The sequence below is a fragment of the Perca flavescens genome, chromosome 7 (genome assembly GCF_004354835.1).
Source record: "Perca flavescens isolate YP-PL-M2 chromosome 7, PFLA_1.0, whole genome shotgun sequence".
In the NCBI taxonomy this organism is placed as follows: domain Eukaryota; kingdom Metazoa; phylum Chordata; class Actinopteri; order Perciformes; family Percidae; genus Perca; species Perca flavescens.
The window spans coordinates 30,470,350-30,494,425 of NC_041337.1; the positions used below are offsets into that span (position 1 = coordinate 30,470,350).

Genomic DNA, 24,076 nt, shown 5'->3' on the forward strand with positions numbered 1-24,076 from the left:
ACCTCAACCTGCTTTATAACTGAAAAAAGACAGAAATCACACTCTTTACAATATGGTACCTTTAAATCTGTATTAAAGTGATGGTTCGGAGTAATTTCACCCTAGGGTCCTTTGCACCATGACCTCGAGCCAAACAACCCCCCCAGAAGCTTTTTTCACCTGGGTCGAACATTGGGAGAGTTAGCGTTATCAGCTGGATAGCTTAGTGCAGGCGCTAATGGATCCAAGAGTGTGTGGTGGCAAATTGTATTTTAACCATTTGTTTAATGATATTAACTATTTGTTTAAAGATTGTTTTAAACCTCCACAAAATCCTGCTCCTTCTTGAAGACTTTTAAAGCACCAGAGAGGGGAACAGTTACAGCCGTCAACTATAGCCTACTAGAGTTATTTAGTTTTACTAGCCTGAAGCTCCTCACATTGTTGTCTTTTTGCTTAGATAGAAGTGGAGAAGGCAAATGACTGTTTACAACAGTGAGAACTACGTAGGTTTCTGTCTCCTGAGATAAAACTGTTGTTTAGGCTAATGAAAAGAACAGGAGCAGAGGGGAAGGTGATCAACTATGGCCATGCTAGATGATACATTTAGAGGGGTGGCTTAACAGAGTTTCTTCACTATATGATGTTTTGATGTTTAGACTTTAGGTTGGAAAAGACATTTTCAGTTGTGCTGCGTGTACCTTTGAAACTGTGTTTCTCCATTTGCAAATGTAAATAAATACTCAAAGACCAGACTTTGGTTTAATTCTCAAACAGTCGTTATTCATTTTGATTTTATCATGAATATCACTAACCCTGTTGCTTCACGGAAAACTTCCACCACAAGTGTCTCTTGTACATTACCCCACTAATAATGCCCGAAATGATACCAAAATTCTACAGTAGTACAAATAGGTTATGCACTCATAAAACGATGGATTGTAAAGTTTGTAAGTACACCAGAAGTTTATGTAAATAACACTTGCCTGTTGGCTTCTCATCTCTGCTGCTGCTGGTGCTGTTACTACCGGACAGTAAGAGTGCTTAGGGCCGTCTACAAATTACAATACCGAAAAGAGATGCAAAAAAAAAATTTATTAATTTAATGATTAAATAAGGTAATGTCTCCAAACTTACCTCAATTATAACTTGTCTCCTGCTAGTTATACTACAGCACTTACTTTAAAAAATAAGTTAAATTAATAAATATTTTTGTTGCATCTCTTTTCGGTGTTGTAATTTGTAGACGTCCCTAAGCACTCGTCTTACAGCAGCAACAACAACAGCAGAGAGCAGAAGCCAGCAGGCAAGTGTTATTTACATAAACTTCTGGTGTACTTACAAACTTTACAATCCATTGTTTTATGAGTGCATAACCTACAGTATATGTACTACTGTAGACGTTTGGTATCATTTCGGGCATTATTAGTGGGGTAATGTACAAGAGACACTTGGATCCATTAGCCCCTGCGCTAAGCTATTCAGCTGATAACACTAACTTGTCCAATGTTCGACCCAGGTGAAAAAAGCTTCTGGGGGGGTGTTTGGCTCGAGGTCATGGTGCAAAGGACCCTAGGGTGAAATTACTCCGAACCATCACTTTAAGTTATTGTTGCCCACTGGGGGGCAGAAACACTCCAAAACAAACACAACTCTCATAAATTACCAGTATAGCAAGTGTCTGTATGTCATCCTGTCCTTTCGATCCTGTGGGTCTCATGCTTGGTGAGACGTGAGCTTAACCAGCGCACACACCCTTGGAATGGATTCTGTTGGTCTGTGGCCTAACAACTATGTTATTGCTGTGCACATATAACACAAACCCTGAAGTTATGTTGTAGTTCAAGACTGACCCACAAAAACAAATGCTTGGACACAGCAAAGGGGCCAAACAGAGGGTGAGAGTGGGTTGTTCAGCGTGAGGGGATGTTAATGTGTGCACACGTCTATTTTCGGAGAAAGTGCCGTTGAAGATGATGGAAGTCGTCATCTTGAGAATCTGTCAGTCAAAGATGCTCTGATATGGAGGAAGGCTTGGGTAGCGTCATCTCTGACATCATCACAACTGTGTCTATTTCTGTACTCCTTTGTTTCTTCAGATTACAATCCCTTCTCTTTCTCTCTGGTTCTCCATATTTGGACTTTTTTTATCTTGTCTCTCCAACTCTTCTCTAAGATGGTAGCCTTTCTCTCCCTTCTTCTCTAAATCTCCTAGAAATCTGTCGTTAATCTCCACTGATCCAGACTGAAACTGATTTATGCCAAGACTCCTCACATGTGCCAAGTATGTGCTGCAACAGAAGGTAGCAGCATCTTTGCTGAGAAAGACTCAGTAGTAGAGATCATATTTGTGCTTTAACTTTCGATAGACCTTTTAGTTTTAGCACCAGACATGAGAAACATATTTTCTATCTTTCTTTCTTTTGGCTTTGAAATCAGCAGCAGGTAATGACTCAGTCTGCAAACCACCTCCAGTCTTTCTCCATATTTTCCAGATGCAAAAGCAGGATTTTGGCACGACCTGAGTTGATTAGAAGGAGTTAATTTCACGGCATGTAAAACCAAGGGGGGGGCTGCTTGTTGTAAACGCTGTCTGCAGCCTGAGCTCATGTCTGGGACCTTGCCTGAAAGATTCATGGAGGGGAGAAGCAAAGGAAAAGGAGGGGCTGGGGTCGACTGAAAGGGGGCTTAAGATAAACAGGACTGGGGGAGAGGGTGAGTGGGAGGAGGGAGGGGTGGATGGATGGATGGATGGATGGATGGATGGTAGGGTATATGAAGGGAGGAAAGGAAGGACACCTGGAAGGCTTGTCTTGGGGCAAAATGCCTGCAACAACAAGAGCGCCTGGCCACTGGTTTCTGTCTGAGAGAGAAAACAGAAAGACGAGACACAGAAAGAAAGAAGAATAAAACAAATGAGAAGAAAGAGGGAATTTAAAGAGTAAATAGAAAGAAGGGGGGGCGTTTGGAGGCACATCAAGAATTTGCCTTTTAAGGGGTACAGTCTCACTCTTCCAAGCCTTGCGAGCTCTCGCGTAGCAGCCAAAACACTCAGGGAGAAGAAATAAACAACACCAAAGAGACCGTGAGGAAAAGAAGCGTGAGCAGCGCTAATGGTTTTCACACTTTAGCAATATTAAAAATGCACAGGGCCTCTTTGTGCTTCAAATTCCCTTCATTATCCAGGCAGAAATCATCAAAACAATGACAAGCATGCATCTGACATTCCTTCATACAACTTGTCACATCCTTAGTTACATAGGTATGAATTGTGTGGTGAAAGAGACCTTGTTTCACGATTGCAACAAACAGGCTTTTGCGTCGTAAACAAGGGAAGGCTCAGTCCAACGAAGGCTCAGTCCTCTCTGAATCACTGCTCCACCCGGCATCCTAACAGCTGCCCTCACTGTTTGGGTTTCTTGGTTGTTTTCTAGACAATACCAACAATGTGTTGCCCGAGCAAGGAGAGACTGCCTGTATCTGGGAGCAGGAAACCGCTGAGGAGGAGAGATGGGGGGGGGTAGAACAGAGAGGTAATTGTATATGTAAGAGTGAGGCAACCTTAGTAGAGAGGTAGAAGCAGGAGGGAAGGGAGAGAGAAGGAAGGGAGTGAGAGGCATGTTCTTGGGATGGGACGACTGGGGAAGAGGGAGAGAAGCAACGAGAGGAGAGAAAAGGGTGAAGACAAAAAGAAAGAAATAAAGGAGAGCTTCCAGGGATCCTCGAGCCTTGGCATTTGAGTCGAGGGACATATGTGGGAGTAAAGGGGACGGGGACGTAGTGAGCGTGTTCGATTGAAAAATAAAAAAAAAAACAGAGAGAAAAAGTAAAGTAGGGAACCTAAGTGTGCGTAAGGAAGGTTGGGTGTTTGTAAGTAAAAGCGTGTGTGAAACAAAGAAGAGCAGTGAGAGGGGGGGCGGAAAAATGAGGGAGTCCACATGCGACTGCAGCAGGCTGAGTTGGAGAGAGAGGTGTTTTTAAAGTGCGTATAGAAAAGGAGGGAGGGCAGCAAGAGCATGCAGAGTGTATCCTTCCGTCCGTCCCTGTAGCAGGGCTGAACGAGAGCCAGGAAAAAGGGGACGGGCCTCCCGGTCCTTTCCAGCTGACAAAAACAGCTGCCCAGGAGCCTGGCGCTGGAGCCTGTTTAAAGGACAGAGAGGAAGAGAGGACAGAAGGAGAGAGTGGAGGAGAAGAGAGGTCCAAAGTCCAGGACCCGTCCACCTATATGGGTTGCGTCCTGAGTTCGGACTGGTGTGGGGAGGAAGAGGTGCAACCTGTGCCGGTGGTCAGACGCTCGTCTCTGAAGAGAAGGAGTCTGGAGAGGAGCGAGAGTGGCAGGATGAGGCTGACAAAGGTCAGTGTGTGCATGCAGTGTTCACGTGAGTGACAGATGAACGAATAATTGGGCATGCTCATTTTTAATGCATCCATGACGAGTGCCTGTGTTTGTAGTAAGGGTATTGGACACGTCAAAGGATGAAATTTCTTGGCTAAGTGAGTTATTTATTGATCAGGTACATTATAGGGAAAATATATGTAGGATGTCATCGTATCCACAGTAATCTACAATGACAATATGTCATTTCTCAATATAAATATATATATATATATATATATATATATATATATATATTATAGAAATGGTGTATTCTTTTATGGAGCCCATATATTATATATTTATTTTGTATTACTGATATTGTAATAGCTTCATTAAAGGGGAACTGCACAGATTTTACACATTGTAGTCTGTTTACAGGTGCTATGCATGTTGCATATATGGAAAATGTTTGGCTCTAGAGGGATCTGTGTGAAATCTACAAAAAATTGCCTCGAGCGATGTCACTTGAGTCAGTGTTGGATGGGTCTGAAGACTACAAGTTTGAATTGTTGGGGTGTAGAGGTAGCCCTGAGGCTAGCGGATCGAGGCTAAATGTGCCGCTACTGGCATAACACACACACACAAATCTCTGACCAAACTGTCTGCTGGCGAGTTAAATTGTGGTTAACGTACAGTAGGAGCCCTGCATTATGTTTGGAATAAGAAAAGACAATTTCTCTGGTTCTACTGCATTGATTCTGATACTTTTTAAAAAACTGTCCATTGTGAGTCCACCGATGTTATAGAAGTGTGATGCTTAATCAGTGGAGTGTTTTTTGCAAGTTGGTGCATTTCAGTCAATCCAATTATGTATAATAATTGTTTTTGGTTTTTAGTGAGAAAAATATTTCATTTTAATTGCTACTTGAAGATGATAGAGCAGATCTTCAAGAATACATGTTTGGGTGTTGGTGGTGTCTACATTTTGAATTCCCCAGCCATAGATCTTTAATTCTGTTGCCTTCCCACAGAAGTAATGATGCTTCAGCAGCGCCATGTTTTGGACAACACACCCATTGTAAACAGATAAGCAGAGCAAGTGTAAGAGTATTTTCAGTTGTCTCTTTTAAATTTCGCTTGAAACAAAAAGATGCCTCGCATGTTTATGAGACCGACATTAATTAGGAATCAGTAATAAAGTCAGTGCTCATGTTATACTTTTGATAGCTGATGGGAAATTATCTTCCCTGCTGCCTTCAGGTCAAAGGTCAGCGTTGGTTTAATATCAGAGCCATGTGTGATACTAAAGTGCGAGGAAATAACTACACGTCCCATGCTTCTGTCATTTGAGTAAATTTCAATGTGATATTAGTGGACATGTGTAAGAGATCTGAAGTTTGAAGAAGTGGTTGTTTATATTCTTACAAGGAGCGTGTATGTGTTTTGTTTGGCCTTCATCAAAAACGTGATGTAGATGAGGATGGCATCTCCGAGCTGAGGTCACATCTGTGTCCGACACAATGGAACTGTTGTGACGGCCTCAGCGCTGCTGAGGAATTACCATCATGTCAACAGAGCCAGGCTAGCTGGCTGGAGTGATCTTAAGTTGCTATCAGCTATCAAGAGCACATTTTTACCTCTTTCCACCAGTTTGCATCACAATGGATTGCATACAGACATGAGTCTCTGTTGCTTTGGTATCCAGATGTGTGAATTATCTAAGTTTGTGTGCGTGCATATGTCTAAATGTGCATGCATTCCATCTTCCATCTGGGCTTGTTTCACATGTGTGTTTGTGTGCGTGTGTGCATGCTTGGTTGCACCACAGTCCCAGTGGCTCCATCTTACATGCTTAGCAGCGTGGGAATGTGGAGCCCTCTGGACGACGTCATCCTGCAGTGACCGACCCCACTACAGGGGTGTGGGAACCGGCTGGATCCCACTTATTATCCTGGAGGAGGAGATGTCGTCTCATGTATTTATGGTCATTTTTCATTAACTTGTTTTTCACTTTTTCATGGTTGCTTTCCATGGAGTGAGGGTGTGTGAGGTGTGAGAAGATGCAACTATTAGTGAAAACCTGACCAGGATGTGACTTGGCTTTAATGTCTTTGTATCCTGGCATACTCATTGCCAAGTACTTACTGGAAAATCTTGGCAACAGAAAATGATGTTCCACATGCTGCACTCAGTGTGATTACATAATTTGCTGATGTTATGTCAGGAACATGGGAAAGGGATTTTTTTTTTTTATTACCCATTGCGTTTTATGATTTCATATACTCATTCTGTGCGCTGACAATAAGCTTGTTGCTTTACTGTCCGATGGTTGTTGGACAGCTGTTGATGGAGAGTAGCCGAGCATCAACAAACAATGTTCTAAAAATGGATTCTTGAAATAAACAGTTTCTGGTGTTCAGACACAATAGTTCATATGGCTCTTAGAAAAAAAGAAAGAAGAAAAATAAAAGCACCAAGCCAACCAAGCCACAGCAATTCATGTGGGATAAATCTAAGTAGGCGAGAATTAGACAGAAGTAGTGAAATTACCACTCTGATGTTATGGCCTTTTCATGAAATGATTTTTCTGAGATATCTTATTGTGTGTGATGATCACAAACAGATCATTGAAAGTTTAAAGTCTTAAACTGCCCATATTATGAAAAAAACACTTTTTCTGGGATATGGGGTGTTATTTTGTGTCTCTGGTGTTTCCACACACATACAAACTTGGGAAAAAAAAAACATCCATGCTGTTTTGAGTGAGATACGGGTTTCTGAATGTATCCTGCCTTCAGTCTCCGGGTGAGCTGGTCAAAATCGGCTAGCTGTTTCTCCAACTTCGGTCAGTACAAGGCAGGATTAGCCGGGAGACTTCTTCTAAACGAGGGCGCACTTCCAACGTTGCGTGGAATACCTGCAGAACAGGGACATGTAAGTAGTTCTGTAGTGTTGTAGCAGTGTTTTGCCATTGAGAACGAGGTGGCTAACCGCTAGCAGCGCTAGCTTCTAGCTAGTAGTCCTTACCTAGCTACTGCACATGTGCGACTCCCAACAAAGATGGTAAGAAGTGAGATGTCTCACTCTGTAGCTAAAACAGAGAGCTCAACACACAGGGTGAAAAGAGGAGCTGCAGCAATGTGCAGTACAACAAAAATATGGTGTTTTTTGAAAATTAAACCACATAAACCTATTCTGGTACAACCTCAAAATATAATTATGAACCTGAAAATGAGCATAATATGGGCACTTTAATATCTTGGCAGTCATCATAATAAACGTATTTAATTCACCTACTCTGCGTGCAGAGCCAAGGGTTCAAATCTGAGATTAATTAATGGAATCACTTGGCAGCTGAAGTTTAATGTGAAACGTATTCTCACACAGCCCTTACAGCAGGATCGTTGAGCCACGCTAGCAGCAGGGCTGTAGAGGAAGCAATGTGAGTCGACAACTTTGATCCAGAATGAAATATTGACTATTGGATGGATTGCCATGAGATTCAGCGCATATATCCATGGTGCCCATGCATTGTATGACTTTGGTGATTATATGACTTTTCCTCTAGTGCAAACATGAAGTTGACATTTTGGGTTTTGACTGAAATGTCTATTAGACGTATTGTAATGACATTCATATTCCCCTCGGTTTGAAATGTAATAACTCTGGTGAATTGTCATTTGTCCAATACCTTGGTTTTATGACCAAAAACTATTGGCATTCCCCTTCAGCCTCATTTGTACTTTGTGTTTAGGGCTATCTGGCAAATGTCACTTCTAATGCCCTTGTTCTATGCCTGTGTGTAGATGGTCGAGGTTAGGCATTGATCTCACGAGGATAGCCCATTGGTCAGGGGACGGGTTAAAGGCTGATATGGTTTTTTTTCGATTTGGCTGTAGACTGTGTTATGGCTTCTAAGCTTACTGGTAGTTGTTTATATTGTTAGCGTTCCAGAAATAAAAGTCCATTCTTTCAACCCACTGTTTGTCACCCCTGAAGTAACATCTGTAATCCTACTAGTTCTGCTGTTGTTGACTCTAGAAATACATAGACGCTGGCGTTGTGACAGGGCTTTTATAGGTTTTTTCATATATTTGTCTAGCTTCCCTGTAATTTCTCATGAGCACCAAAAGTTTAGATTGGCCATGACCAATACTGAGGGCCTTGAGCCACAGGCATCCACTACAAACACACACAACACAGGAAGGAACACTGACCGGTTAGGGTTAAATATAGACCACCCCCCCTCTCCTGCCCCCCCCAAACACCCAGAATGAAACAAAGTATAATAGTAAAAAAACTGAAGTAATTCTCACACTCCTGGACGTCAGAAAACAAGATGACTTCCAGTGTAAACTTAAGACTCGAGGGGTGGCTGACTAGATTCCTGGGCTTAAGAAACAATGATCCGTCCCAAACTCTGAGCAGGATTTGAGAAATGCTTGTTGTTGTGGGCACGCAGATGAAAGCTGATCAAGGGAAAATGGGGAAGACATAAACCATTTCCTCCCTCAGTAAGTTTGCGAAAAAAAAAAAAAAAAACAGCACCGCCCTTAAAAGAAACACCTCACGGAAAACTACGCACAAAATACTTTCTGTTTTTTTTTTACACCCAAAAATGTCGAGCTTGACGTTTGCCCAAGTTTTGAAAAATGTCTTTGGGTCTGAGTAGCGTTGGCTGACAGAAAGGATTTTTATTAAACTCATTGGCACAATAAATGTGAACATGTGCTCCACAGTGTCATCAGTATTTCTATGTCTCACCCACTGCTTTCTCGCTCTTTCGCTCCTTTAACAGCTGCACCTTATCAGTCTTTGGCGTAGTGCTGTCTTACACAATCCTTCGTCAGGCTACACAGTCCCCTTTTCGAGCCTCCTTCTCCCCTCATTTCCTCTTGGCCTGGGTTCCTATTCTGTCCCCCTCGTTCTCATTTACCTCCAAGCGTGATCCAAGTCCTTCCACTTCCTCAAGACTCAAAATTCTCAAGTTCTAGACGGACTAGAAAAAAAACAAACACCTCGCAATACTTCATGGAGTGTTTACCAGAATCAAGCACCTTGCGTTATGGTGTCGACTGTAATCAATTAGTGTTGGTGTAAGTTCAGAGAAAGCTGGATTCAGGATTCATTCCATGTGTGTTCAAAAGCGTCCCCCTCTTTCCTCATCTCCATCTTTCTTCCAACAGGACCCTCCCCCACTTTACTCACCGACTCAACCCCTCATTCCAATCCTAAGCACCAGTTTCCTGTCTCTCGTGGTCCCTCAGTAGTTTTTGTAGTCTGGCATGTGGCCTCCCCACTCCTCCTGTTACCTTTTTCACCTTACCACTTTGTTCACTGCTTCTTAATCCATGCCCCCACCCACCCCACACACACACACACACACACACACCCCCCCCCCTCTTCAACACCCTCATCTTTTCCCCTCACCCTGGCACAATCCAAAAAGAAAGGGAGCCGCAAATTCCACAAACAAGACCCCCCAAATCTATCAGCCCTGCTTTTTTCTGTCACGAGCCAGAAATTCTTGTATTATAAGCGAAAGGAATGGACTGCATTACTTTTTTCTTTTTTTTGGGGGGGGGATTACTGACTCAGTCTGGTTTCACACTGATTGGTATAGGGATATACTGTACCTGCACGTCAATCTAACACACATGGAAGTGACTAAGAGATTGAAGCAGCAGACAGAAATAATGCTCTGTGCATTAGAAGTCTGAGACTGGGGAATAGTATGGGGGCTAACAATTTAAGACAGGCAACTCAAAAGGCATGAACCTCAATGCATCCATGTGCATATACTGTATAGTGAGTATAATCAAAACCATAAACATGTACAGATATAGTTTGGCAAGGAATGTAAGATTTATATCACCATGTTTGACGCAAGAAGTGTGTTCCTTGTTTCCATTATGGTGATCAGCTAAGCCTGGCTTTGCCTTTGAAAATTTTAAACGCAAAGGTGCTTTATCCATGTTTTAGACTAATATGAAACACTGTATCCACACTGCATTTGTGATGCCTTTCTCTTATTTCACCACTAGGTGCTGCTACTAACACACTAGTCACCACTCAGCAGCTATGGCAATGCAGATGTTAATCAAGGCACATCTGTGTGTGTGTGTGTGTGTGTGTGTGTGTGTGTGGGGTGTGGGTGTGTGTGTGTGGTCCGTCTGGTGGGGCGAAGGTTCTATCACCTGTGTGTGTGTGTGTGTGTGTGTGTGTGTGTGTGTGTGTGTGTGTGTGTGTGTGTGTGTGTGGGTGTGGGTGTGTGTGTGTGTGGTCCGTCTGGTGGGGCGAAGGTTCTATCAGCTGCCTGCAGTTTGCTGGTTGTCAATAGATTTTTTTATCGCCTCCTTTGGAGGGTGTGGGTGTTATGGGATTGGAGGGGGGGGCCCATGAGCTTCAGTGCCCAGGGGCCCCTGGGGGTACTAAACTTGGGCCTTGGGTACAGGTGTGAAAAATCCAGCCTTTGCAACTCTGGGTGGTGCCAGTACAAATACAAAAGTTGACTGAACCTTCTGAAAAAGAAGAGACCAAGCCTTAAAATATATATTGTAACAATATCCACTTTTATATACTTAATGATATTCAACTCAATTCAATTTTATTTATAGTGTCAAATCATATTTTTTTTTCTTACTTAGATTGACTCAGTGGGAAACCTGACAGTCTTTGTTATCCACAATCCTTTTTAGGTCTGGTTGTACTCTGTTGTGGCCACTCTTTCACTCATTTGTCACTAGAGGGGCTTTCAAACAATCAGCAGTAAAAGGGTTAATGAGGAAGGTGATCTGTGGCCGCTTTTTTTCCTCAGGTTGCAGAATCTGTCCATAAAAAAAACTCTGCTGCATTATTTTTTATTTTAAAATAATTGGCAAATGCATCATTCAAATGCTTTTTTTTTTTTTTTTAAACTTATCTGAAATGTTTCAAAAAGTAAAAAAAAAATTTACCAATAACACAGCCCCCAGCCACACAGTAAGAGCCTCAAAGGAGCAGGCAAAGAGCCGCATGTGGCTCAAGAGCCACAGGTTCGCCACCCCTGGTCTAGGCCACACTCGATACTTTACCAAGACTGTGGTGAGGAATAACTTCCTTTTAACACCCAGTTTAAAATGAATACAAATGAACACGTGTGGAACAGGACAGGGGGTGAGGATGACGAGGTGCTTGGGCTGAGGGGTACGTCAGACAGAAAAGGGCTGAGAACCACTGAGCTAGAGAGTCCAGACTAAAATACTTTTTGTTCAGGCTACATTAAGTTCCTGAGCTATTTGTTGACACAAACATGTCTGTTACACATGTGATAATGCTTATGTATGCTGTAGGAGGAGCCCAGAGCCACCTCGTGCACATGGGGCCCATAATTAAAACGTGTGTGTGTGTGTGTGTGTGTGTGTGTGTGTGTGTGTGTGTGTGTGTGTGAGCTACATAGCTACATATTTGTTTGTTTACATGCTAAGGTTTCAAATGCGTCTTCGATTTTTTTTTTTTTGGACAAAGTCACACCCAGATCCACCTACCATGCCATTATTTTGACCCTGTTGTGAAGGATATAGGGCTGATTCTGTGGTTATTCAATTACAGCTATTCACATTTTAACCCATTTTAAATTTTTGTTTTATATCAGAAAATATGGGACGTAGAAATAAGAGCTGAAAATGTGTAGAAGAAAACTTTAACAATTTAAAACGTTGGAAAAAGCAAAAACAAACTGTGAAAAAAAAAGGCTTCAAAAACGTAGAAAAAAAGGTTGATGGGAAGACAACACAAGGGTTAAACTACTTAAGCGACTATACTATTGCACATCATCAATATATTTAGGAATACACTGTAAATATGTGTGATATAGGTGATCAAATCAAATACTATGAGGAGGGATGATGATATGGTAGCCTAAAGCACATTCTGGATTCATCACCTCAATCACAGGGACTTTACAGTGTTTAATTCAGCCAATCCAGATCCAGTTTCCTTACGCTCCCCTCCAGGAACCGGCCTATCAGGGGAGGAAATTCCAGTTAATAGTAGCCTACTCCACACATGCGTTTAGCTGCGTGTAGCTCCACCCCGCAGCCCCCGTACGGAGGGTGGACCGGAGTAAAGAAAACAAGTTATCTCAGCGGCAGGGCCATGTTACTGATGGTCTTCCTGAGAATGAGGGGCAGCTTTTAACCCAGGGAATATGATCAGCGGGAAAGTGAACAAGGTAAGATCACAAAGTCTAATAAGCCTCGAGAGAGAACTTATAGTTTCTGGTTGTGTTTGTCTCAGATCCAGTGATTGGGTCGTCCAGTTAAAGTTACTCAGCAGTTTGTATAATTTTGCAGCCTGTAATGAAGGATTTTGGATGGATGCGTTATGATGCTGAGTTTTCATGTGGTGGCTGCGCACTTTGTGAAATTGACTGTCTGTGGATACGCCATAATGTTACAATCATGTTCAGTTTGGCCTGTATGAGATGTTTGCTCAGGTAGCCTACTAGTTATGTTTAAGTAAAGTTATACACAAAAGCCTATAGCAGATATGTTCTGGAGGTGGCTCCCTTAAGAGAAAAATAGGGCACTACTGTACTGTGCTGTTCAATGGGAGACGTAATGTGACGTATAGGCTACCTAGCCGTATGTTTAGTTAACGTTACACTACATTTTCTTTGATAACCCTACTTAATACTACTTAATACTGTTTTAATTATTGTGATTTCACTATAGCAGGCTAGTTATGAGAAACATGGAGACTAAAAGAAACGTGTTCTCTGTCCGTCGCACTTCATTAAACTGACATAAAGTGTTCTGAATAGAGTCATTCGATGCATTAGGCGGCCCGCACCGTCCCCACTGTAACTGCGTCAGCGCCACTCAGTTATTGTTAATGTCGGGGGGTGTTTCTCCCGAGCGCGTGTGCGCGTGCAAGGTTTTGACGGGTGATGATAGGTGACAGGTTGGTTTGGTTTTTACAATGCAAGTAGAATTGCAGTTAGAAAACGTATATGTATAAGTTAAAGCAGCCAATGCAAAATCAGTAAAATGTGTGGATGAGTGTGATGGTTTCTCCGCTATGTATCTCCAGTTCCACTCTCAGTGAATTCCCAGCTCTAGACCTAAATGTAAATAGTCAAAAGCCAAGGGCAAGAGCTGGAGAGGTGATTTAGATCAGCTGTCATGCTTACACATCACTCATAAATTGACCATTTTGTAGAGCTGCAAAGATTAATCAGTTAGATGTCAACTATTTAATCAGTTTCAGTCGTGTTCTTTTTTTTTAAATAAGTAAAAATTCTCTGAATTCAGCTTCTTAAATGTAAATATGTTCTGGTTTATTTACTCCTCTATGGCAGTAATATATTTGATTTGTAGACAAAACAAGCTTTGTGGGCTTTGGGAAACATTGATCGACATTGTGCACCATTTTTCTTTAGTCCATTTCTTTTAGACCAAACAGATTAATCGACAATGAAAATGATCACTAGTTGCAGCCCAGCGATGGAGACATAAAGTTCCTGATGCAACATAAAATGTGCCCAAATAGTTGAGTTACAGTGCAATTTGGTCAAAAACTAGTGCCTTGTTAAAGAAAAGTAGGCTTGAGTAACACACGCAATTTGTTGCTTCCAGCCTCCTCAGATTGGGATGATAGGGTGTGTGTGTGTGTGTGTGTGTGTGTGTGAGATGTACAATTTTCCCAAGGGCACATCAAGCGCACAAGTTGACTAAAAGGATGCTGTGAACCAAAATCTGTCATGTGTGTGAATGATCAAGCTTGGTGTAGTAATCCTACCGTGTGTGTGTGTGTGTGTGTGTGTGTGTGTGTGTGTGTGTGTGTGTGTGTGTGTGTGTGTGTGTGTGTGTGTGTGTGTATGTATGTATGCATGCCTACACTGATTAATGGCTGCTGTTTGGTTCATACATCCGACAATTAGTGTTGGCTCCGTATCACCATCTCTTGTCAGAGTTCCTATCCTGCTTTGCGGCACGAGGAAAACCGCTACGCATTAACAACAAGATAACATTGTCCAACCTCTCCAACCTTTCCTTTACTGATAACAGTGTGGTCATTAAGCATTTTATTCTCCTATGTCTGGGGTCTTTCAACGTTTTTTAAGCCAAGGACCCCTAAACTGAAAGAGAGAGAGAGAGAGAGACGGATCAGGGACCCCCTACTACATATTGTTTGAAATTAAGTTGCATTTTAAACTATGCCTACAATAACGTGTGGGCGGCCTAAAGCCTTTATACATACCCTTTAAGTGCGTAGAATAATAAGCTATTACAATATTTGTTGGCGTGATTTTATAAATCATGTTTTAATGTTAAAAATACATGTGGTACAGTCAATCCTTAGGATTACCTGCATCTTTGGATGGCTATCTTATTGACTACCTTTCCTTTTAGGCCAGTAAGCCTATCATCAATGTGTTATTTTTTTCACAAAGAGGCTGATTATATTTGCTAATAATATGTTGGAATTATGTCAAGACATTTACATTTTTGAAAAAACATTCAAAAATGAACAATAATTCATACCCCCCCTGCAGTAACTCTGAGGACCCCCCCTAGGGGCCCCGGACCCCCTAGTGGCCCCGGACCCCCTGTTGAAGATCTACCACATGTATTGTATATAGGCGGTGGCCACCCGGCATTTTGATAAGATTGGAAAGGGTGTTTGTGATTTCAAAAATCTGTTTTTTTGGGAAAACCTGGACAACAACAAACTTTGTTGCCTTTGAGCAAAGCACTAAGGCACTCCACCGGAGATGCTCAGTAACCAGCAGTACAATACTGTTGTTGTACTCTGTGTACAGTAGGTATTCTATATTTGTAATTATTGGGTGTAACTGAGAAGTTTGATGGTCCAGAAAGGGTCCATGATGGCTGTGTTTACTTAGGACGCCCCCTGTTCACCGCCTCAAGCCAAGAGGCGAATACAGAGCCTGGTTCACATTCCCTTGTGCCAGATGCAGTTACACTGAAATCTACAGTAGCACCCATTCACTCTCACCTGGAAAATCCAGGCCGCAATAAAACAGAATGGATGCAAACGATTTGCATCTAGTCCAGCAGGAGCAACGACAGGTTTCCTTGAAACGGAACTTCTGCGAGTCATGTGTCTGAGGCTGCAATGCGATCGGATCTGGTCCTAACTAAGATGTCTAACCATCACTTAATCATCACCCTTGGATGATGTCATCCACTAATGTACTGAGGCCATGTCACAGTAAACTTTTGAGGCAAAACAGATGGTGCATTCTGCCAGTAAATATCAACAACTGCACCAGGGGGTGTTGGTGGTGCTGCTGGAGCATTAAGGTCATTCTCTCTCTGTGTGTGTGTGTGTCAGTGTGTGTGTGTTAGCAGCAGGAGTCCCAGTGAACGGATGTGTATCATGGCCGCAGCGCTGACCTCACCTCGGGAACAGGCAGTCTCTGTTCCCTCCACTGCCTGTCCCACCCTTCTGACACACACGTGCACACTCACATACGAGTGAATTAACACACATTTATTAACGCACACATGCTGGCCTTGATGCCAACAAATGATGCAGGAACCCAGATAAGCCCAGACCCATGTAAGACTTTCAAAGGTGGGTGGGATTTAAGTACACAAGAAGTCTCAAACCTGACGCTGAATGGCGTGTGTGTGCATGTGTGTGTGCGTGTGTGTGTGTGTGTGTGTGTGTGTGTGTGTGTGTGTGTGTGTGTGTGTGTGTGTGTTGTAGTGCATAAAACATTGTATAATAGGCCAACATTACAAACTGTTGGCTTGTTGTCCATTTCTGATTGATACTAAACGTTCCTGTCACATAAAAGGAGACTCTGGGTATTTCCATTGAAATTGGGTCATGTCTCTAAAGTCTTTTAAGGACCTATGAGTTTTCCCTCTCAGACTTGTAGAATTTTGTGAATTGTCAATGGGAAGACCGGCTTTGCACTTACATCAGTTGGACACGAGATGCGATATGACCTGGCAAACAGTTCACATTTATTCATTATAGAGCCGAAACAGCCTTGATTTATTGATTAGTCTACTGACATAAAATCAGCATCTCTTTTGATAATTGATCAATCATTTAAGCAAACATGTCAAACATTCATTGGCTCCAGCTACTTAATTGTGAGGGTGTGCTGCTTTTCTTTTTCTTATGTGACAGTAAATATCTTTAAAGTTAGTCAAATTCCCTGTGTGTGTTTACACTTGGCCATTAAAACTGATTTGGATTCTGGTTTTGGATTGTTGTACATCTCTTAAAGGTCCCATGACATGGTGCTTTTTGGATGCTTTTATATAGGCCTTAGTGTTTCCCTAATACTGTATCTGAAGTCTCTTTTATATAGGCCTTAGTGTTTCCCTAATACTGTATCTGAAGTCTCTTTCCCATAATTCAGCCTTGGTGCAGAATTACAGCCACTAGAGCCAGTCCCATAATGAGCTTTCCTTAGTATGTGTCATTTATGTGTCTGTAGCTATGGAGGAGGAGAGAGGGGGGGCAAGTTGGAGGTTGGTGGTGTAGCCTTGACCAACTACCACTTTGCTCATTTGAAAGCCATGATGTCTCTCTCTCATGGGTGGGCCAAATTCTCTGGGTGGGCAAAGCAGAGAAAGGGGAGGTAACCTTGCTCCTTATGACCTCATAAGGAGAAGATTCCAGATCGGCCCATCTGAGCTTTCATTTTCTCAAAGGCAGAGCAGGATACCCAGGGCTCGGTTTACACCTATCGCCATTTCTAGCCACTGGGGGACCATAGGCGGGCTGGGGGAACGCATATTCATGTTAAAAAACCTCATAAAGTGACATTTTCATGCGCAAAATCATTGTCCCATTAGCAACTGAGCTAACAAGAGGAGAGCTCGTTCCCATCAAATAACTTTTGTTGAATGAAATTATCTCCGGTCCTGAGAGCAAATACCGGGGGGTAATCAGCCCAGTACAGCGAAAATAGAAAGAAACCCAGAGAGCTTTTGTGTCTGACTAGCACTACCATGTTCCCGGTAGTCCCTACATCACCAAGCTTTAAGAACAACACATTTCAAGAAGATGTGCCACTGAACTTTGCTTTGCACTTTCTGGTGTGACCCCCCCATCTTTAGACAATAAGGATGGGAGTTTTTCCACTATTTCCTGCATTGATTAAAGGGGACCTCCACTGATTTTACACATCAAAGTCTGTTTACAGCTGTTTGCTTTGTTGAGTACTACTGCATGTTAGAAAAAGTTGTGCAGTGTATATGTACTGTACAAATTCAAGCAATTGAAAGTGTATCGATCGAATGGTCGGACTTTTGGTTGTGCAGAACTGACGCTAACCCAAAGCGACTGTGTTCGGCTTAAAAAATGCCCTAAAGATCGGAAGACAATGTTCCATTATGAGTCACAATCGCAGAGTTCTTCTAATGACAAAATCCGTAGAAGATTTCCCCTCCGAGGCTTCTTCCAATGTGTGCCCTCAATGACCATCTGCAGCTGAAGCTGAGGTCACAGTGTCCAGGCCCAACAGTCAGTAATGTAGCACTCCCACACAATGCCCATCATTGTCTAAATATCAAGACTATTTTTGGAGAGAAAGAAGAGGAAAGGAGCAAGAGAGTTTCCAAGGATGTGTGTGTGTGTGTGTGTGTGTGTGTGTGTGTGTGTGTGTGTGTCTGTGTGTGTGTGTGTGTGTGTGTGTGTGTGTGTGTGTGTGTGAGTGTGTGTGTGTGTGTGTGTTCTTGTTTAACTATATTTGTGGTGTCCAAAAACCGGGATTCCAGCATACTTGTGGGGTCCGGACAGCTTTGTGGGGCCCACAACTTTAAAGGGCTGTTTGAGGGTTGAGACTTGTTTTTAGGATTAGGGTTAGAATGAGGTCATGGTTAGGGTGAGGGTAAGGGTTAGGGTTAGGCATTTAGTTGTGATGGTTAAGGTTAGGGTAAGGGGCTAGGGAATGCATTATGTCAATGACGGGTCCCCACAAAGATAGTGAAATGTGTGTGTGTGTGTGTGTGCGTGTGTGTGCGCACAAATGTTTTCCGTGTATTTGTTTTTACATTTGTATGCATAAATCTTTGCCCGTGTGTGCATCTGTTGTATAAGTGTCCCACCCCTCCCTGGTTGAATCCAGCTACTGTTCTGTGACGGCTGGCAGACGTGCAGCGAGGAATGGGAGGGATTTCTGGTTAGAATGCATTTCTTTGACTCCAGAAACCTCTGGTTCCCTTTTCTGCCAGAGAGCTAAAAATATTAGAAAAAGGACCTTCTTGTGCGTAGCAGATGTTGTACTGTAGGTGGGGTCTGTCCTGACATAAGTGGGGGGACACGCGGACGGGAAGAGGAAAGAGGAAGGCTGTCCGTTTCCACTGACCTGTCTGCAGGGATACACGTCTGCACCTGAGTGAGTGTTTGTGTGCAGCTTGTGTGCGTGTTGAGTTTTTCTTCCCGAGGTAGCTGTTTACAACTTGTGTCACTTCTATAGAAATGCAGGCAGGTCCCAGCTGGTGGAGGCTTTCTAAGTCAGATGGGCACATGTAGTGTACGCTTGTGAGGGTTTGCCCTGGAGCTCAACGATTAATCACTTTCAAATCAAAATCGCGATTTGCAAGACTGTGATTAGCTTAATCGTAAAGGCCGCGATTAATCGAATGTGAATCTTCAGTTGAATGTTTGGTGTAACATTGGATTTAACATTTTTTAGTCCTCTTTTCATTATTATGTTTACTGTTTTTTTTTCATAAGAGAAATGCTGGAATAATGTTACATACCACAGATTGTTTACAGAAATGTCCTATTTTCAGTGAATTTTTCATTCATTTTTTGTATTACTTTATTTAACACGACCGTAGAAGATGCAATAGGTAGATGCTGCTATTGAACTTAGGCATATCAGAAATGTCCATTTACAGGAAAGTATTGGTTTTGTTTTTTTATCATTATAACTTTAGTTTTTATGATAAATGTTCTCTGTTTAACTGTTCAATGTCCTATGCTTATTAAAAGAAAAACACTTATTGCTGGCAGTTCACATCTATGTTCTCATCCTTGCATAAGAATATAGAGCAGTTTTGATGGTGTCTCATGACATGTATTTTTTTGTTACACAGTGAGTATTGAACATTAGCTATACTTTTTGTGTAAAATCGCAATTTGAATTGTTAATCGCAATATCTGGCAGAAAAATTGCAATTCGATTTTATTTTTTTCCCAAATCGTTGTGCCCTAGTTTGCCAATCACAATTTGCAGATGGATCCAGTTTGGTTAACCTGTGTGTTTGTGCAGCTACAGTATTAGTGAATAAATCGATTTGTTCTAGGGCTGTGCATTTTATCAAAGTTTTAATCGTGAGTACGATTTTGGCTCCTAATGTTTACAAAAGCAGATTAATCGGGAAAGATTATTTTGCACATTACGTTTGGCAAGTAAACTCTTATTTGGTCTTGTGTTCTGAATGAAAAAAATTAAAACGGCAAAAGTATTAAAGTGCTCATATCATGCTTTTTGGCTTTTCCTCTTTCCTTTATTGTGATATCTTTTTGTGCACGTTGTAGATTTACAAAGTGAAAAAGCCCAAATCCAACCTAAAGAGAGTTACCATCTCCAACAGAAATCCCTGTTCACAAACTGCTCCAAACAGCTCTATTGTAGTCCAGCCTTTACTTCCGTGACGAACATGCGTCACTTTGTAACACACGTTATAATGCTCGCCTAGCTGCTAGCGTGGCACACCCTACTGTACAACTGACTAGCTAGCAGTACTTACTGCGCATGTGCATCTCCCAACAAAGATGGTACAGAAGTGAGATGCCTCACTCTGTAGCTAAAACAGAGAGCTCAACACACAGGTTGAAAAGAGGAGCTGCAGCAATGCGCAGCACAACAAAGATATGGTGTTTTCTGAAAATTAAACCACATAAACCTATCCTGGTACAACCTCTCAATACGATTATGAACCTGAAAATGAGCATAATATGAGCACTTTGAACGAGGAAATTTGAACGTTCAAGGTGTTTTCATTGTTGATTTGTTTAACTATTTCACTGTTGTTGTTTTTTAAGTTCAATAACTGCAACATCTTTCCAAAAGACAATGAGTAAATGTGTTAAATAATCGTGTTTCAATATTGACCAAAAATAATCGTGATTATGATTTTTTCTTTTTCCATAATAAAGCAGCCCAAATTTGCTAATTTCCTGCTAAATAGATTAAAAAAAGAAAAAAAAGTTTTCTTATTTTGATTGTTTTGTTCTGTTTTTTGGCTTATTCCTCTCAGGCAGCAGAAACGATCAAACCAGTCTCTTAATTAGCTCACCCAATACCAGATAACACATGTTTTACCAGGGGATGATGTTTTATCCATTACAGTGGTGACGGTAATTACTATCCTGGGGACCGGGCTCAGCATCTCAGGTTGTTTTCAGTGCTTATACACTCAGGCTCTTCCAGCTGTTATCTGCTTCCTCTGTTGTCATCCTCCTCAAAGTTGTAAACCTCCTTCCCTGAGGTTTCCTTTGCTGGACTCCCAAGTTGAGCAGAGTTGTTTTCAATAGATTTGGTAGCTAAGCCACTTTGCTTTTCTTAATTAAGGTAATCATGCATTAGTACTTGTGGAAGTTACTTCATGATACAGGATTTGTCTGTGAAAAGTTTTCAAATTTATTCATTTAAATTATTATGACTTTGTTTTTGTTTTTTTTCAAAAGACAATATTATGGCTAGCACATATTTTACCACATATGGGTAATTTTTTTATCTGGAGAGCTAGCTGCAGATTCACTTCTTCAGAACGCTTCTGAACTAACTTACTATGTACTTTGTGTTGTAGGTATCAAGGCTTGAAACTACAAAATATTTTGCACCAGAAAGTTGTTACCCAGTGCAGCAAATAGTGGATCTGCCAGTCTTAACACACATTGCTGCAGCTCCTCTTTTCACCCTGTGTGTTGAGCTCTCCGTTTTAGCTACAGAGTGAGACATCTCACTTCTGTTCCATCTTAGTTGGGAGTCGCACATGCGCAGTAGCTAGGTAAGGACTACTAGCCAGTCAGAAGCAGAGCATGAGAGCGTGCCACGCTAGCAGCTAGGCGAGCATTATAACATGTGTTACAAAGTGACTCACGTTTGTCTCTGAAGTAAAGGCTGGACTACAACAGAGCTGTTTGGAGCAGTTTGTGAACAGTGTTTTCTGTTGGAGATGGTAAATCCCTTTAGGGTGGACTTTGGATTTTTTCACCTTGTAAACCGATAACATTCACAAACAAGATATATAACACAATAAACGAAAGGGAAAAAGCCAAAAAACATAATATGAGCACTTTAAAAGTTTGTCCTACTAAATGGATACACTGTTTCCAAGGTAAAGAATGAACTTTGAACCTCAACAAAATACAAAAAAAAAAACTCAATATAATAATGTTCTGCCTAAACAGTGAATATTTTGCACTTGTGCACTAAGTGCACTTGTACTTACATTTTTATATTTTACATCCTGTATTTGTTTATAAAGCATGCTTTCTCTGGATATGGCTGTTGCAGAGATCAAACCTGCAGCATTTTGGAAAAATCAGTGCTTACACTAACCACTTGGCTAACATATCACGTTGCCTTTGACACAGAAAAGCAGCACTCCAGTTGTAATTTTTTTTTTTAACACAATTATTTCTTTCAGCATGCCTTTATTGGATAGCCAAATGGAGAAGGGACAGGAAATGAGGGGAGAAAGAGAGCTGGGGGATGTCATGCAACATAGACCCCCAGCCAGACGTTGCGGTTCATGGTCAGCGCCTTAACCCCCGGGGCCACCAGGGCACCGCAGCACACCAACTGTTGTCAGTTACATGAACTAAAGTGGTTTCGGCGGTGAAGCTTTACCATCCAGTCCCCCTCACATGAATCAGAAGTATAGCAGCTTACATTGGTGTCAATATCAGACCTTATACAGCATTCAGTAGCGGCGTGGTGTACCATTGACTGACCATAATGGCCTGTGGTTGGACTATATAGTGGTCTTGATTGTGTCTGAAACAGGAAGAATGCTGCCAACCTCTCATCTATGTGTTTATCTCTCAGCCCACATCACCACTGGGGTTTAGCTGACAGTAACTGGTTGCTTTTTTAAACTCACCGTGGGCCCCGTGTGTATACTCATGCATGCCTATACACACAGACACACATACTGTACTTCACAAAATTTATTGCAGAAGTTCATAGATGAGAATGAGGACATGCTATAGACTGAATCTACAAATACACAAGAAGAAGTGTGGTGTCCTTTAGTGGTTTCATGTCAAAGTTTGTATCAAACACATGCGGTCAGTAGGCATAAATGTCAAGTCGGAGCTAATGAGCAAGGCATACATGAGGTAGTTAACCCTCTGAGGACAAAAGACGTACGGGTGAGTCCAAGCAATGTATGACAACACTCCTACTCAAAAAGCTATGTTTCAAAATTTCATTTTAGACATTTATTTACTATTTTATTCATATATTACGCTACGTTTGTGAACCCAAGGCTTTTGTAAACTAATTTCAAGCACCAAAGTAATTGAGTGTAGGAGATTTGAGAAATTTCAAAAAGCGAACATCAACTTCTCTCCTTTAGGGCCAAATGATGTCATTATACATTGCCCTGGAACACATTTGGGCATCACTGTACTGAAAGCGGAGATTGTTCTGAACATTTTGATATGAAACTTCTTGGTATCAGGTTATATGCAAATACCCTTAAAAGGAGAATTTAAAAAGATATGTAAAAATACCCTTAGACCTCAGAGGGTTAAATTGGTCATGAGGCCAAGCAGCATTGGTTATGTTTAGGGTTCAGGAAAGGAAGGAGAACCAAACCAAGGATTCATCAAAACAGGATTAAGATGAGAAACCGTGACACTTTAATGTCCGTGGAGACTTGTTGTTTTTTACAAAAAGTATAGATGAGACTAGGCATACGGAGTCAAATATAAATGAATGAAAACATAAGAAATATACAACCTCCAAAAGTAATGACTATGCAGTTTTAGAGAGGTACGTCAATCTCCTGACCACACCATATTACATAACAGCCCACCACCAGCCCCTGAGCCACCCACCCGGTCCGCCTCCACCATCCAGGGCGCTGCGGTCGTAGTACACCTGTACTAGAGCAGGCCAACAGCCGCTTCACACGGCTGGCAGAGGGTGATGCCAGGCAGGCAGCTATCCAAACACAGTCCAGTCCCTAGAACAGAATCAGAGCAGCAGGATAATGAGAAAAAGTGTGTAAACATCAGCCTTTCTTTGTTACCAAGGAGGAAAAGCACACACAGACTAGAGGAGAACAAAACCAACACTAACCAACACTATGGAAACATGCACACTGAGAAGCCTTTTGCACCATGATCACTTCCCACATATCGCTGTCTTCTCATGGTGATGATGTCGATGGCGTGTTTGCTCTCAGTTGAGTGAACAGAGAAACACTTTCTGCTACAAATCCTACTCTTTTGACTGGATACCTGCCAGTTTCCAGAATATGCGTGCTGCCGATCAGCATGACATTGCACATACTGTTTGTTCACATGCCCCCCCACCGCCCCCCACACACACACACGCTTATTTTCCTTCTCCCGTTATGTATCCATGCAAGAAAACATTGTGAGCAGCAATCCCCATACTTAGCCCTGGGTTGTTAGTGTTCTCATGTTCAAAGCCTCCACAGAGTCACGTCAGGCCCAGTCATCTGTGGATGTGATCCCATGTTGGGAAACAAAGAGGCACTGGGCGGGAATGGCTACCACACACACGCACACGCACACACACATACACACTGGTGAAAG

At 42.0% G+C, this 24,076-nt stretch overlaps 1 protein-coding gene across 5 annotated transcripts in view; it reads left to right on the forward strand.

Moving 5' to 3' along the window:
• Positions 1–3,530: 3,530 nt before the first annotated feature.
• tns2a (tensin 2a) overlaps positions 3,531–24,076 on the forward strand; it is a 64,119-nt gene continuing 43,573 nt past the window's right edge. For 4 of the 5 annotated variants that reach the window (XM_028582425.1, XM_028582428.1, XM_028582427.1 and 1 more), the window contains exon 1: positions 3,531–4,333. In XM_028582425.1, the coding sequence (XP_028438226.1) occupies positions 4,205–4,333 (129 nt within the window). In that variant the 5' untranslated portion in view covers positions 3,531–4,204. Of the gene's footprint in view, positions 4,334–12,385; positions 12,510–24,076 lie in introns of those variants that run through there. The other variant, XM_028582429.1, reaches the window with a different exon arrangement.